The sequence below is a fragment of the Anabrus simplex genome, chromosome 2, assembly GCF_040414725.1.
Source record: "Anabrus simplex isolate iqAnaSimp1 chromosome 2, ASM4041472v1, whole genome shotgun sequence".
In the NCBI taxonomy this organism is placed as follows: domain Eukaryota; kingdom Metazoa; phylum Arthropoda; class Insecta; order Orthoptera; family Tettigoniidae; genus Anabrus; species Anabrus simplex.
The window spans coordinates 1,204,574,811-1,204,591,105 of record NC_090266.1 but is presented as its reverse complement, the minus strand read 5'-3'; the positions used below and the strand labels follow the sequence as shown (position 1 = coordinate 1,204,591,105).

The 16,295-nt window shown below is 40.9% G+C and overlaps 1 protein-coding gene across 1 annotated transcript in view; it reads right to left on the bottom strand.

Annotated features, from left to right (window-relative positions):
- Positions 1–16,295, bottom strand: part of DCX-EMAP (Doublecortin-domain-containing echinoderm-microtubule-associated protein) — a 403,415-nt gene that overhangs the window by 67,699 nt on the left and 319,421 nt on the right. Inside the window, exons 11-13 of the mRNA XM_067140171.2 lie at positions 14,372–14,503; positions 9,443–9,571; positions 5,067–5,195 (exon numbers count right to left, since the gene is read on the bottom strand). Coding sequence (XP_066996272.2) covers positions 5,067–5,195; positions 9,443–9,571; positions 14,372–14,503 — 390 coding nt within the window. The remainder of the gene's footprint in view (positions 1–5,066; positions 5,196–9,442; positions 9,572–14,371; positions 14,504–16,295) is intronic.

Here is a 16,295-nt window from a genome sequence, read left to right as displayed (position 1 = left end):
ACGAGTGCGCGCGACAAGCGGGTGAATCATACCTGTGTCCATGACCTTGGCAGAAAAAAACATACACCTACTACCCTTCCTCACAGCACATGCAATGTCTCAACTACTTGTCGTAGCGCTATACAAATCGGTTAGCCGCGACGAACGGCATTTTGTGCGTATTTCCGCCAATAATTCTGTTAATAATTAACGAAAAAAGGAAAGAATTAGCAGATATGACGAAAAGGCTTCTACAAATAGCTTTCTTAAATGATTCCTAGTTCCAGCTGGCTAAAGTGGAAGAGAATGTAATGTTTACTCCACAAAGTAGGCGTGGGGGGGGGGCTCGGGCGATTGTCCCTCCTCGCCCCACCCCTTAATCGCCGCTACTACTTGTAAACACGCCGAAGATGCTGAAAAGAAAACGTAATAACTTATTAATTTATACACGTGTAGACATTCCGCTCTATAAAAGAGTTGTGTGTATGAAACAAAAACTAATACTGTTCAGCGAAATACTTGTGTAGACGGCAGACATCTGTTTGGAGCTTCGGCTGCATTCCGACCAGGTTGTCCAGATTAAAATGATGTCTGTACATTCGTCGCTGCTAAAGACACTAGCCATTGCCGATATGCAAACAGAAAATATAGTGCTGCTGCTGTACCATACACCAGCCTAGAACTATGCGGTGGAAAACGAGGTTTACTAATGCAAGGGGTGCATTAGACCGCTAGCGCTGAGTAACATGCTGCGAGCGACCGTCCGGTTGTTATCTCTTCGTATTCTGACGTAACCTGCCCACTGGCAGTAGTGCCCCTGTAAAAATCAGTTAGTAGGCATACCATTCAGCATTTGTGTATGCGGGACTTTTATAAGTAGATAGTACGGCGCTCGCGAGCCGCCTGGTATGCAACTATTTATGCAGACACTTGTTATGTGATCATTCCAGTTTAATGAGTCATTCATGACGACCCCTAGGTTTGTAACAGACTTCTGAAAAGTTACAGCTTCACCACAGAGCATCAGAGTGTATTTAAAAGCTTAGACTGTCCTATTATGATAGCTTGCATTTTCTTCGGGTTAATTAATATTCAGTTCTCTTTTGCATAGGAGCTAATTTAATTTAAAATAGAATTTATTTGGTGGGTTGTATTGTCAGTATCGGATACTTTAAAATGTGAGTACATTTGATGATCGTCGGCGTAAAGCTGATAGTTGCAAACTTTCAGTTCAGAAGATATCACATTAATATAGATTAAGGACAAAAGAGGACCAAGAACAGACCCTTGAGTAAAACCAGAGAGATTAGTCCTCTATTCTGTAGGCGTCGTATCTGATAAAACTCCCTGTCGTCTATTTTTGAGGTAGCCCAAGAGCTGAATAGCAGAATGAGCCTTGCGAAGATTTTTTAACTTAGCTAACAGTATGTCTATATTTACAGTGTCAAAAGCCCTGATGAATTATAGAAGGGTAAGTGTAGCCAGTTTTCGTTGGTCCATTTCCCACTTAATGTCATCCGTAATCTTGATTAGTGTTATTGCAGTAATGTGTCCTTTCTTAAAACCAGTCTGTGAGGGATCAAGTATTGAATTTAGCAATTTTTTATGCATTGTCTTCTCTAGAACCTTAGAAAGTGCTGTGAGAATACGGACAGGTCGGTAGTCAGATGTATTGCTTACTGTAGAGTTTTTTGGGACTGGTACCATGAATGAATCTTTCCATAGAACTGGGATATTGAATAAAGTAAGGCATATTTCAAATAAATGCGTAATAATGGACAATATTATGTCGAATATGTAAGTCACAAATGAAATAGGAATTTCATGAGCTCCTGCTGCGTGAGATTCATTTGACATAACTTCCCCTTCTTAATTCATGTTCTATGACGGGGTTTATACATTCAGGTTCACCCATCGAGTTTAACCCTTACTAAGTCTTCATCTCCTCATCCCGAGTACCATTTTACAATTGTTCCTACATGTTTGTACCTGCTATCATTCTCTCTACTTCCATGCCTGTTACTTCTGACTTAAGAATAAGATACCCCAAATCCACCCATCTTCCTCTCCGTGCTGAACATCGGTCTGCTTTACAACATCCAGGAAAATATTATTCGTTTAGTAATTTAGTAATGGAAATGCTACCAGTTTAAGGAATAAAGTTTACTCCACATGTTAGTGTAAACCACAAACTTCTATATCATTTGTTTTTGGAAATATATATTATTTTTAATTCAACCATGTCAAAAACACGGTAATTTTAACATAAAGCAAAGCCATTTCCGTACAAGCTGTGAAGGCTTTAGGAGGAGTGGAAAGTAAAGACTCTACTAACCGGAACGTCGGCAGTAAGAGGGGTGGAGTGTTAGCTCTATGCCCCACCGCCATTACCTTCAGGAATTAACCTCGTACTCAGTTGTTGTGTAGGCTGAGTGAACATCATGGCCATGAACCACTCCAGAAGTGGAAATATCGTTTCTTAATTTTTTTGCCTTCTTGACGTGGAATCGAATCCACGATCTTTCAGATATCGAGCACGCTTTTACTGCATTGGCTAGAAAGTTCAAGAATGACATTTTTGAATGGAACTATAACAAAAATCAATATTCTCTGATTTTAGTGCTTCTGTTTCGTTTATTGTATACTTAATAATAATAGTAATAATAATAATAATAATAATAATAAGAGTACCGGTAACAGTTTGTCAGTTGATTGCATCATGTAAGTAAGTTGAAGACTGGGGGGAGATAGATTTTAATCCATATCAGTACTACAGCTATGGTATTTAGCCTTATAGTTTGCCTCAAAATATTTTCTGGCTTCACTTTTACCTCTCAGTTCTTAGCTGAAATTTCTTAAACTTTGGATATTAAGACAAGGATCAAACAAGAAGATCGCTTATCTCCATTATTGTTCAACCTTGTGCTAGATGAAGTACACTTAACTTGGGAAAAACAAACAAAAGGGATTAAAATCTGCAAGCTAGTTCATATCAAATGTTTGGCCTTCGGTCTGGTAATTAAATCCAACAATAGGCAAGAAGCAGTTCAGTCTCCGGAAAAGTGCCATGCAATTGCATCTAAACCTGGACTCTAAATCTCATGAGAAAATCCGATACATGGGCGGATCTCCTCGATACTTAGACAAACAACCTCTGCTAATTTGGTTGGCAGAATCCCTCAGGTAAATAATTTCAAACACTTAGGGGAAATCATATAACCATCAGGATTAAATTGTGACGCAAACAAAGAGAATTTCTAAATTTAAAAATGCCTACAGAATCACATGGAAAACGTACAACAAAAATCAGAATCTTGGAACGCTAAATTAATACACTACAATACTGTATACGCATCAGAAAACCTGATCACTGGGGCCAGATCATTAACCAAAAATTTAGGATGGCAAGAAGGGAAAATCGTTGAGAAAATTTTTGGCTCAGTATGCATAGAAGAAGTGTGGATGAGAAGGAGTCTCTCGAATTTCACCAGCATTCTGAGAAAATATCAGACACTATTAGAAAAGGATGACTGAAATTTTATGTCCATATTCAAAGAATGGACAATGAAAGATGTTCTAAAGGAATATTTAATCATGCCTCCTCAGTAAAAATCAAGAATACCTGGTAATCGAAATTGGAAAAGACCTTCAAGAAATCAACATAAGACGAAATTATATGGGACAGGCGTAGCTTTAGAACTATGGTGAGGAAACATCATTTGTTGAAAAACCGAAGATGAAATCCAACAATGAATGGACGGAAAAGGGAAGAAAAATCATAGCATGAGGATGAAGAGTTTCTGGAAAGAGAAGAAAGCAAATTCATCTGCTAAATAAGTTCAGTACCGCTCCATCGCTGGGCACAGCGTTGTGAAAGTATCTTGTTGAACATTTGTTCAATTTGCATCATAATTTGACTGGAAAGCTTGATTAGATGTGTAAATACTGTTGAAGAACGCACATTCAATCACCATGCCATATAAACATGATTGTCCCCAAGCATTTACCACACAGAAGAAGTTCATTTATGATTTACCTGGAGTGAATGTGTGTAATCAGGATGCGTTGGCGACAGCGACATTGTGAAGTGTAACTCATATCTCCGAAGACCACTTCAGTCTTCAGAATAAATCTGGGGTATCTTTCATAAAGTATTTAGTTTATTGTATCATTGACACCTGGATATATTAATAAATGTTATTCAAAATGTAAGCTAAGCAAGAAACGAATGGGTTCGTACCTCGTTTATTGGATTGTACACATTTTCCTTTCATATGAATCCTTGTAGGTTTCTACTCGTACTAAAACTTGTTTTAGGTAATGTTATATCTTGGCCTACAGTAGTTCAGTACGATTTCATTATCTCAGTGATAATACTCATAATACTCGCTCATGTTCAGAAATAAAATTATAAAGTACAAGTATTCCTACAATTGTTTGAAAAGGTCATTGCTGCGATAGAACGGCTGTAGTTACAGACGATGAACTGAAACGAGTTATTTAATCTTTCATTAATTTTTTATTTCCTACTTCTCTTTGGTCATAGGGGTCCCGGGTTCGATTCCCGGCAGGGTCGGAAATTTTAACCATAATTGGTTAATTTCACTGGCACGCGGGCTGGGTGTGTGTTTCGTCTTCATCATCATTTCATCCTCATCACGACGTGCAGGTCGCCTACGGGAGTCAAATTAAAAGACCTGCATCTGGCGAGTCCAACTTGACCTCGGACACTCCCGGCACTAAAAGCCATACGCCATTTCAGTATTATAGTATTCATGTAGGCCTATTCATACAACAGGTCTCAAGATGGGAGGTAACATTTAAGGGCAGATGTTTTACAGCACGCCCTACTGTGAACAAGGTTTACCATTAGCAGCTAGTATTGTGCATAAAACTTTTTGTTGTGTGATATCGATAACATCATGCTTTCCCGACCTTTTTATGGGAAGGTTTCTCCTGAGTGACTGGTTCTTAGGGTGCAGAACAGGAATTGTGAGTGATCTTCTCTGTACTCCGGTGGCTGAAGCTGGGTGCTGGAGTGGAACAATGAACTAATGTAGTAGCCATTCTCTTACTGTGTGCTTCACCTGGTTAAAACGTCGTTGAAGCGAACCCTCCAGGATGTTGTTCCTCGTCGTGCCGACGTAGATGTTGCCGTCATTGCGACCAGGTCGTTGCGGGTAGATACTTCTTACACCACCTGCCGACTCGGGTAACTGAAATGTCACATATGATAATAATTAAACATTGAATAATAATAATAATAATAATAATAATAATAATAATAACACCTTCGATTGTTATAGATTTCAGAGGCGACAGAATGCCGGAATTCTGTTCAATGGTTCTCCTGGGTGTGCTAAAAACCCCTAGGTGTTCCAAACACAGCACTCCTATTTTCTCGTGAAGTATCGCATTTGAAGTCTCAGAAGATCTCTCCCAAACCTTTACAGATGTCATTAGAGACCCTTTTGTTGTTGTTGTTTTGTGTGGTTTTATTTAATGCAGTCCACCATGCCACATGTAGTCACCAGTGCCAGATTCTTCATTTCTACGTAGGTATTGCATCCTACATCTACCCCAATCCGTTTGTCATATGCGTGGCTGGGTCATCCTCCTATCATTTAACAACCTAAAATTTCCTCCAAAATCTACTGAACAAGTTGCTGGTGTTTCAATACTCGTCCCATCAGCCTATTTCCCTATCTGTTCAAATTTTATCACATTAACTCGTCTCACAGACTTGATAGGGCATCTTTTCACTTTTGATCCAATCTCTTCATATCACCGTCAGATTTCTTCTTTAACACCGCATTCAAAAGCATGCCATTCTCCTTCTATCTGGACCAGATTTTGTCTGTGTTTCTGTTATGTGAAATACCATTATCCACACTACTTGTTTCAGAAGCATCCTTTTGATACACATAGGCTTATCTATGTTTGTAGCAAGCACATTTCTTCTCTTATTAAAGGTCTTCATTCTAGTGTGCATTTTATGGCGTCTTTACTTCCGCAATGGTTAGTAGTTCCATTAGCCAAGTATCTACTTCATTTAAGGTTTCAATTCCTAATCTAATATTTCCTGCATGACCGCAAATGTATTCGAATCTGTTCAGTTACTTATGTTTTGGATGTATACATTTTCACCAGGCACTTCTTATCCAAGACTGTGCCTGGATCATACAGAAATTTCTTCTGATCTTCTGCGGACTCAGATAAAATAAAAATTTCATAAGCAAATCTCAAGGTTTTGATTTCCTCTCCTCGAACTGTGGATTACATTCCAAATTTCCCTTTGATTTGGTTCACCACCTGTTCTATAGAAAGATTGAAAATAATGAGGACATACTGCAGCCCTAGTCTAGTCTCTCCTGTATACGTACACAGGATGTAACAGTAAGGTACAGTCAAACTACAGTCCTGGTGTAGTCTCTCCTGTATACGTACACAGGATGTAACAGTAAGGTACAGTCAAACTACAGTCCTGATCTAGTCTCTCCTGTATATGTACACATGGAGTAACAGTAAGGTAGGTCAAACTGCAGCCCTGGTCTAGTCTCTCCTGTATATGTACACATGGAGTAACAGTAAGGTAGGTCAAACTGCAGCCCTGGTCTAGTCTCTCCTGTGTATACACAGGTGTAACAGTAAGGTGCAGTCAAACTGCAGCTCTGGTGTAGTCCCTCCTGTATATGTAAACAGAGTGTAACAGTAAGGTACAGTCAAACTGCGCCCTGGTCTAGTCTCTCCTGTATATGTACAAAGGGTGTAACAGTAAGGTAGGTCAATCTGCAGCCCTCGTCTAGTCTCTCCTGTATATATACACAGGTGTAACAGTAAGGTGCAGTCAAACTGCAGCTCTGGTGTAGTCCCTCCTGTATATGTAAACAGAGTGTAACAGTAAGGTACAGTCAAACTGCGCCCTGGTCTAGTCTCTCCTGTATATGTACAAAGGGTGTAACAGTAAGGTAGGTCAATCTGCAGCCCTCGTCTAGTCTCTCCTGTATATATACACAGGTGTAACAGTAAGATGCGGTCAAACTGCAGCTCTGGTGTAGTCCCTCCTGTATATGTAAACAGAGTGTAACAGTAAGGTACAGTCAAACTGCGCCCTGGTCTAGTCTCTCCTGTATATGTACACATGAAGTAACAGTAAGGTAGGTCAAACTGCAGCCATGGTCTAGTCTCTCCTGTATATGTACACAAGGTGTAACAGTAAGGTAGGTCAAACTGCAGCCCTTGTCCAGTCCCTCCCGTATATGTAGACAGGGTGTAACAGTAAGGTAAGTCAAACTGCAGTCCTGGTGTAGTCTCTCATGTGTATGTACACAGGGTGTAACAGTAAGATGTAGTCAAACTGCGGTCCTAGTCTAGTCTCTCCTGTTTATGCACACAGGTGTAACAGTAAGGTGCGGTCAAACTACAGTTGTGGTTTAGTCTCTCCTGTATATGTACAAAGGGTGTAACAGTAAGGTAGGTCAAACTGCAGCCCTGGTCTAGTCTCTCCTGTATATGTACACAAGGTGTAACAGTAAGGTGCGGTCAAACTGCAGCCATGGTCTAGTCTCTCCTGTATATGTACACAGAGTGTAACAGTAAGGTATAGTCGAACTGCGGTCCTGGTCTAGTCTCTCTTGTATATGTATACAGAGTGTAACAGTAAGATGCGGTCAAAATACAGTCGTGGTTTAGTCTCTCCTCTATATGTACACAGGGTGTAACAGTAAGGTAGGTCAAACTGCAGCCCTGGTCTAGTCTCTCCTCTATATGTACACAGTGTGTAACAGTAAGGTATAGTCGAACTGCGGTCCTGGTCTAGTCTCTTCTGTTTATGCACACCGGGTGTAACAATATGGTGCGGTCAAACTACAGTCGTGGTTTAGTCCCTCCTCTATATGTACACAGTGTGTAACAGTAAGGTAGGTCAAACCCCAGCTCTGGTCTAGTCTCTCCTGTATATGTACACAGGATATAACACTAATGTATAGTCAAACTGCAGCCCTGGTCTAGTCTCTTCTCTATATATACACAGAGTGCAACAGTAAGGTAGGTCAAACTGCAGCCTTGGTCTAGTCTCTCCTATATTTACACAGGGTGTAACAGTAAGGTAGGTCAAACTGCAGTCCTGGTGTAGTCTCTCCTGTATATGTACACAGAGTGTAACAGTAAGGTAGGTCAAACTGCAGCCTTGGTCCAGTCTCTCCCGTATATGAACACAGGGTGTAACAGTAAGGTATAGTCTAACCGCAGCCCTGGTCTAGTCTCTCCTATATATGTACACAGGGTGTAACAGTAAGGTAAGTCAAACTTTCAGGACACATTCCTCACACTTGGAAGAAGATATCGTCCTTTCTGTGCCAAAACCGCGAATGTGACAATGCTCTCCCTATCCATTATTTCCATCACGGCTGGTCACGCCTCCCAGCCACATCTTGATATACATTCCATCAGAACAATTTTCGTTTAGTTCATTTTCCTATGCGCGTGTGTAAAGAAAAATAAACCTTACTGTATCGTACTGTAGGAATGTATTTTTGCGTGACATATTTACCCCCTCCTAGAATATGATGTTTTGGGAAGAGTGTTGTCACACTTTCTTACGCGAAATGTCCAGAATGTCCTCCGTTAGCTTTGATACATGCTTCAACCCACCGTCGCAGGGATACATCAGCGCATCCGGGGTTCAATGTGGAATTCAAGAGTTTCACATTGTATGCTAGTATGTTCGGTTCCTGTGTGTTTCCAACGAGTATTGAACTGTATAGAGTTGTAGAAAACGAGTTCTAACATGGAAATAAAGCATTTTAGAACTTTCTTCATCTACGTGTGAGGAATGTGCCCTGAAAATTTGGCCGTACCTTATTGCTACATTCTGTATATGTCGAAATGAAGAACAAAATAACTAAGAATTCTGACTACGAAATTAGTGTGGTCTGGTGGTATAAATGTTTTCTAGATCGAATAAACTCATTTGAATAGCATAATGATTTGCATATCAGAATGCATGACTAAATGACCTGATCGGTGATAGTTGACTTAACCTTTAAATACTAACTTCACGACTGTTTTTTCCATAGCAAATGAATGACCTCGTTCTTATCTGAATGTGCTTCAACGACGTCATCTATTTTCAGTTAAAAGACAGAAGTAAAGTTTTATTCACTCCGTAATGGATCTCAAGACTGAAGAATTAACCTAGAATCTTTGTTTACTGAGTGAATTTTATTTTACTAGACTCTCCGACAGGCCGTTGAAAGCCCTATAAAGCACCTCTATGAAACAAAGGCATTGCGTAACTACTTTCTTTTACAACTTTCAAAGAATACCACGCTGCTCCTTCTTGACTTCTTTTTAATTTCAAAGCAAAGTTTTATCTAAGAATACTAACCAATGTGAAGGTATAGTAAACTTCATGATTCTCGTCCCAAGAGTAACAAGACAAAGTGGCAGGTATATTTCTTACCTTGGTCTCGGTGATCTTCTTGTAGTTTTGTAACGAGTCCCAAGCGACAATCTTGCGATCCCGCTCACCTCCGGACAACAGGGTACCCTCTGACAACATGATGAGTGAGCTGATTCCCTTGTTGTGAGCCTACAAAAACACCATCCACGAGGAATTATTATATACAACAGACACTTCGAATAATGTCTAATTTATCACTGAGGCTCCCTAGAGCCGTACGAAGGAAGGGGGTTTCGTTTATCGTTTCAATGTTGTTTGTAGTGATTAGCGTCTTCGAGAAAACTGCACCCCAAAAACCACTGGTGTCGTCGAAGTCTCTCTTTTATTAGTGTCTTCGATAAAATTCCACCCGAACAGTCACTGGTATGGCCAACAGTCACTGAGTCATTGGTGTTGCCAAAGTCCTCCTGTGATTAATGTCTTCGGGAAAACTCCACCCCAACAGTCACTGGTATAGCGAACAGTCACTGAGTCACTGGTATCGCCAGAGTACCTCTGTGAGTAGTGTCTTCGAGAAAACTCCACCCCAACAGTCACTGGTATCGCCAACAGTCACTGAGTCACTGGTGTCGCCAAAGACCCTTTGTGATTAGTGTCCTAGAGAAGACTCCACCCAACAGTCACTGGTATCGCCAACATTCACTGAGTTACTGGTGTCACCAAAGTTCCTCTGTGAATAGTGTCTTCGAGAATACTCCACCCCATCGCCAACGTTCCCCTGTGATCAATGACTTCGATAAAACAGCCAATGGTGTCGTCAACGTCCCTTTGTGATTAGTGTCTTCAAGAACACTTCATTATCAGTTACCGGTCTCAAGAACGTTCATTAATATCTTCAAGAACATCTCACTCAATCGGTATCTATGTAATGAATCCCGAGTGACAATCTTCCCATCTATCTCTTCTCCGGACAGCAAGGTGCCCTCTAACAGCATGATGCATATCTATGCTCATTAATGTTTTCAAGAACACTTAACTTTTGTCAGTTATTGGTGTCAACAATGTTTACTAGTGTCCTCGTGAACACTTCATTCTATATTATTGACGTCACCAGTGTTTTTAGTGTCTTCAAAAAAACGAACATTTTACTGTCTCAGTAATTGGTGTCACCAATGTTCATGCTGGGTGATTATTTGAGTGTAATTAAATAATAAAGATCTTATTAGGACGAAATATAAATTTTAAAACGAATTGTTTACAAAATAATGGAAAGAAACGGAATATTAGTTTAAGTTCTGAAAGATATGGGGACATGTGAAGCAATATAGAATCCTCCAAAACACTTCATTTTATCTGTTATTGTTGTCAGCAATGTTCCTCTCAAGTTATTAGGAAATTTGGCCAGTCAACAGACAGCATTCTCGTTGCAGCGTTCTCGAATGGCAATCTGTAATCGCCATTTGTTAGTTGTTGTGTGTTTACCTGAGTGTAATTAAAAATTCAAGTTGTTATTAGGAATAAATATACATTTTAACACGAATTGTTTATAGAAGACTGGGAAGAAATGGAATGACTTCTATAGGAATGTCAGAATACGTGAAGCAATACTGAATCTTCGTCTGATCCATGAAGACTGAATGAAGAAGAGCACGCCCACGTATACAACATTTATGCAAGTGAAAAAGAAAGCATTAACAACGTAAATTGGTCCGTGCTTTTTTTAGATTCTCAAAGTGAAGTAAATTATTTGTAGAGAAAGAAGATTCTACAAATTGTGTGAAAGTCGAACTGCAGTAATAGCAATTAAAGAGAAGCAACTATACAGAAAAGATTGAGGCAGGGTTGCACTTTGTCCCCCTTCGTTTTAATGTTTTTACAGGACAGCCAACAAAGGAAATCAAAGAGAAATTTGGGAAATGAAACAGTGTTCCAGGAGAGAAAATCACAACTGTGAGATTTGCATTGTTATTATACAGTATATGAGTCTGGAGAGGATTTGCAGAATGACTTAACGGTACGGCACAGACTTGGAGAAGTAGCACAAGATGAAGATGAATAAATCAATTACACATGTAACGAAGTACAGTTGAATGAAGTTTGGTGTTACAGGAAATGCATGTTCATATTAATAAGAAAATTGTTTTATACAAACGGAGATAGACTAGCTGATAAGAGGATCCAAACACCGCTCTGTATAAGTAAACTAATATCTTGATGTTACTACGACCGCCACTGCTGTTATAAAAGGCGACTGAGGGCTCGATGTTGTTCATTGTTACGAAATACCAGCAGAAAAGGGATCTTAAACGTGTAATGGCTTTTTGTTGCCACATAAATAAGCAGTCAGTCAGGGCCATTTCCACCCTACCCAAATTGTCCAAGCAGACTGTAGGAGACATGATTGTCAAGTGGAAACGTGAAGAAGCAACCAGTACAAAAACACCACCGGGTAGGCCACGTGTGTTGACTAACAGGTGAATACACATGGCATCGTGTTACACTAATTGTGCACCTAGCACCTTGACTGTGAGCCGGGAGACACGAAAACTAGGGTTCGAGGCTCGGCCACCCGCCCATAAACCGCACATTCCGGCGGTAAAGCTAAACTCTGCGTTCAGTGGTGTAAAGAGCACCCTCGCTGTCATATGGACTAATTGAGACGCATGATTTGGAGTGGTGAATCTCGCTGTATCATGCGACAGGCAGATGGGAGGGTTTAGGTGTGGCGATTGTCAGGCAAACGACATATACGAGCCTCTGCAATGCCCACAGTGAAATTTACCGGAGGTAGGGTGACAGTGTGGAGGAGACTTGGTCCTCTCGAAATATTACATTATATGTTAAAGGTGGAAAGACGGAAGTACATTTTGACCAGCTGCGTGTTGACTTCGGTAGAAGACGGTTCGGAGATGATCACTGTAATTCGGCATGGTAATTCTTCCTGCCTTAGAGCAAGGTGTGCTCGAAGGTGGTTTGTGGACTACGATGTTCCGTATGTGTTCTGGCATTCCCAAAGCTCCGACCTCAGTCCTGTATAATACTTCCGGGATGAATCCAACTTCGCTCCAGACGTCCAACTCTAACTAAGCTTGCGATGATCTGCGGTTCCCCCAGAAATGTTCCGAAGTCTGATAGAAAGTGTCTCTTGCAGAGTTCGAGCTGAAATAAAGGCCATTACTGGGCAATATGACCGTAAAGCCCTTAGAGGACAATTTCCAGATGGCTTCCGGAGACATTTGACCAGATAGTGAACGTGCTAGAAATACATTACTGAAAACGTTATTGTTAACATGGTACTGTATGGAAGTGATAATAGACGGAACTGATCCAGAAATTAAGAAAGTGGTGTAACCGAAAAGTCTGAATGCAAGATGGATTGATCGGATCATAAATGAAGAGATATCTAGTCAAGTTGATGAGAGGAGAACGATTTCGAAAACTTTGTTGATAAGAAGAGATGTACTGATAGAAAATATAGTATCTGCCAGGAAATGTTCAGTTGATTTTGGAGGAATGGGACACGAATGGTATGGAAGAACCGAGATGTGAATATGATGAATGGATTAGAGGAGATACAGGGTGCATTGTGCCAGCCCCGTGGTGTAGGGGTAGCGTCAATGGACTGATGACCCCAGCAATAAGAGATTTAATAATATCAGACACGATATCTTAAAGGCTACTACAGTATGTAAACTCATGTACTGGGTAGATTGTGTGTCAGCATGCAGCAGATGGCATTGGAACAGTGATTTGAAGTAGCCGAGCCACCGTAGGAAAGCAATGACTGGTACAGTATAACAATGAAATAACCGATAGCATCATCGAAAAAAGTGAACAACTACGTAAAGGGATGCCAAGTTACCCGAACAACTGTCGATGAACGTCGTGCTGATTTCTCTTGCGGCCGAATTGTGCTGGAATAGACGCAATTATATTTGATGACAGGCGGATTTCTGCAGACAGACGATCACACTCAGAACATAAGCGCCCGAACTGATCAGGGTATCATCCTTGAGAACTTCAAATACCACGGTCATTGCTGCAAGTGGGAGCTGGAAGAGAAAATGAAGTCTGCAGTTCGCAGTCGGCCTACGATATTCTCTCCTCTTCCCCGACACTGCTCGAGAAATGAAATGAAATGACGGATGGCTTTTAGGGCCACTGTTGTCCGAGGACATGTTCGGCTGGCCAGGTGCAGGTTTTTGATTTGACACCCGTAAGCGACCTGCGCGTCGTGATGAGGATGAAATGATAACGGAGACGACACATACACCCAGCCTCAGTGCCAGCGGAATTAACCAATGGTTGTTAAAATTCCCGACCCTGCCGGGAATCGCACCCGGGACCCCTGCTACCAAAGGCCAGCACGCTAACGAGTTAGCCATGGAGCCGGACACCGCCATCATTTACCAAAGACAAGGTGGACACTAGCCTTATGTTGATGTTGATGAAGAGATGTCGAGTGGTAGGAAGCCATTATCATCAAGTAGCTGAGGAGGGGCCCATGACCTACATGTTAGGCCCTTTTGAACAACAATAAGCATAGCTGAGGAGGGAGAAGATCAAACCATCGGATTCATGATTCAAACAGTGGCGTCAATGTCACCTCCACCAGAGAAAACAAGAGATATTCCAGTCTCTAACTAAAACTCAGAGTGAAATAAAACTCTCAGGGTGGTTAATTTGACCTAGACTTTTAAATGTCTCAAACAGTTAAAAAATGGATGGCGCAGGTATACGTTCTAAAGTTACACGTAACTAGAATGTTCTGAACTAATTTATTCAACAACATCAGAATGAAAATCAAGTGCTGTAGAAACTCCAGAAAAAAACAAGAATGACGCAATATTATTCTTAGAATCGCATGCATGAGTAGAAAGTTCGCGCACGTTGCTCATATGGTAATTATTAAAGGTATTATCGCAGATATATCAACATGCAAATATGCAATCCTAACTTCAACACCCGTGCAGTGAATGTGAACTTTACCTCAAACTCCAGGCGAACGAAATATGCACCGTCACTATCGACAGAATAAATTGTGATGAAGCCATCTCCGTCGGCCGTCACTACGTCCCCGTCCTGTTCGAACTGGATGCTGGTGATGTTGGTTCGGGACGGCTGGAAACAGGGAAAGCATACTTTACACTGGGTATAATTTATTGATTAATTCACTTGTACATATGTCACAAATCTGGAGGACGATATTTCCAGATCATCTGTGAGGCAAATATATTATATAATGATGAGTGAACGACATTGTTCATCGATATCAATATATTCGTGAAACTAGGATTTTACTTGGCATGCGACCTATCGTGAGAAATGTAAATCCATCACTTTACATGTTAAATAACAGCACGAAGGGGAATTAATATATAAGATTAAGTAATAGCGTCCTGCTTGCAGATTTACGGCCTAGCCTCCACTCTGTGGTCCAAACCTGCCGCTTGCAGCTCCTGTACACCATTTGATATGCAACCCACAAATCCAACAAAAACTATGTAGCAGCTCAAATCAAACCGGTAGATGGAGTCAAAAACTAACAATGAGTGCAGTGGTGGTTGCTGATTCTTAGGCAATTACTGATTACGGTTTATACGTACTGTACTTTCGACTGCAGTAAACAAATAATAAATGACAATATTTTAATTTTTAAAAAATATTTTACTTTTTAAATTACGTCACTAAATCTGGGTTTATGTCCGCCTCTGTGGTGTAGTGGTTAGTGTGATAAGCTGCCATCCCCGGAGGCCTGTGTTCGATTCCCGGCTCTGTCACAAAATTTGAAAAGTGGTACGAGGGCTGGAACGGGGTCCACTCAGTCTCGGGAGGTCAACTGAGTAGAGGTGGGTTCGATTCCCACCTCAGCCATCCTGCAAATGCTTTTCCGTGGTTTCCCACTTCTCCTCCAGGCAAATGCCGGGATGGTACCTAACTTAAGGCCACGGCCGCTTCCTTTCCTCTTCCTTGTCTATTCCTTCGAATCTTCCCATCCCCCACCAATAACCCTGTTCAGCATAGCAGGTGAGGCCACCTGGGCGAGGTACTGGTCATCCTCCCCAGTTGTATCCCCGACCCAATGTCTCACGCTCCAAGGCACTGCCCGTGAGGCGGTAGAGGTGGGATCCCTCGTTGAGTCCGAGGAAAAAACAAAGCCTGGAGGGTAAGCAGATTAAGAAAGAAAGAAATCTGGATATATGCTTCTTAAAGCGCTTTCCAGCTGCGTCAACAGACGTTCGTCATTCATAGTTTATTTGTGAAAACAGTTGATTACACAAGTTTGGTTTCCAATGAGCCATGCAGCCAACGACTCACAATCACATACAACTACACAATGACAGATATAACAAAACTGAAGTACACTGCAACACAAACAAATGAAGATAACGCCTTTGGAGAAACAACTTGTGATCCGCTGATCAAATTAAAGTCATTTCTCAAAAATAATCCTCGCAAAGTTCTGACAACATCAAATAAAAATGACTTACAAAATAAATTTACAAATGTAGATTAAATCAAATTGTAAACATTATACACTATGGCTGACATAACAATACTTAACAAAACTGATTTTAAAATTGTAAATTAGACTGTCATAGGAAGGAGGCAATGGCATTATGATCCTAAAGGTTGTTTGAGGAAAGTAAACACTGAATGTTAGCTGGGAACTGGAAGCCCAATACACCCAAACTAATAAAAAAAAAAAACGATCGCCGTTGTTCTCGTTAGAGGTCACACGCAAAGAAAATGTGACTCGAGTCAGGAACTGGCTGAACAATAGGGTGAGTCAATAACTCTGACTTCCAAAGCTTCCATGATTTAGTCATCTACGTATGATAGATGTCATGCATCCTCTGTCTCAGTTCCATTTGGAAAACCAAGGTTTTGTTGCAGGTCTGATTGATGCGAA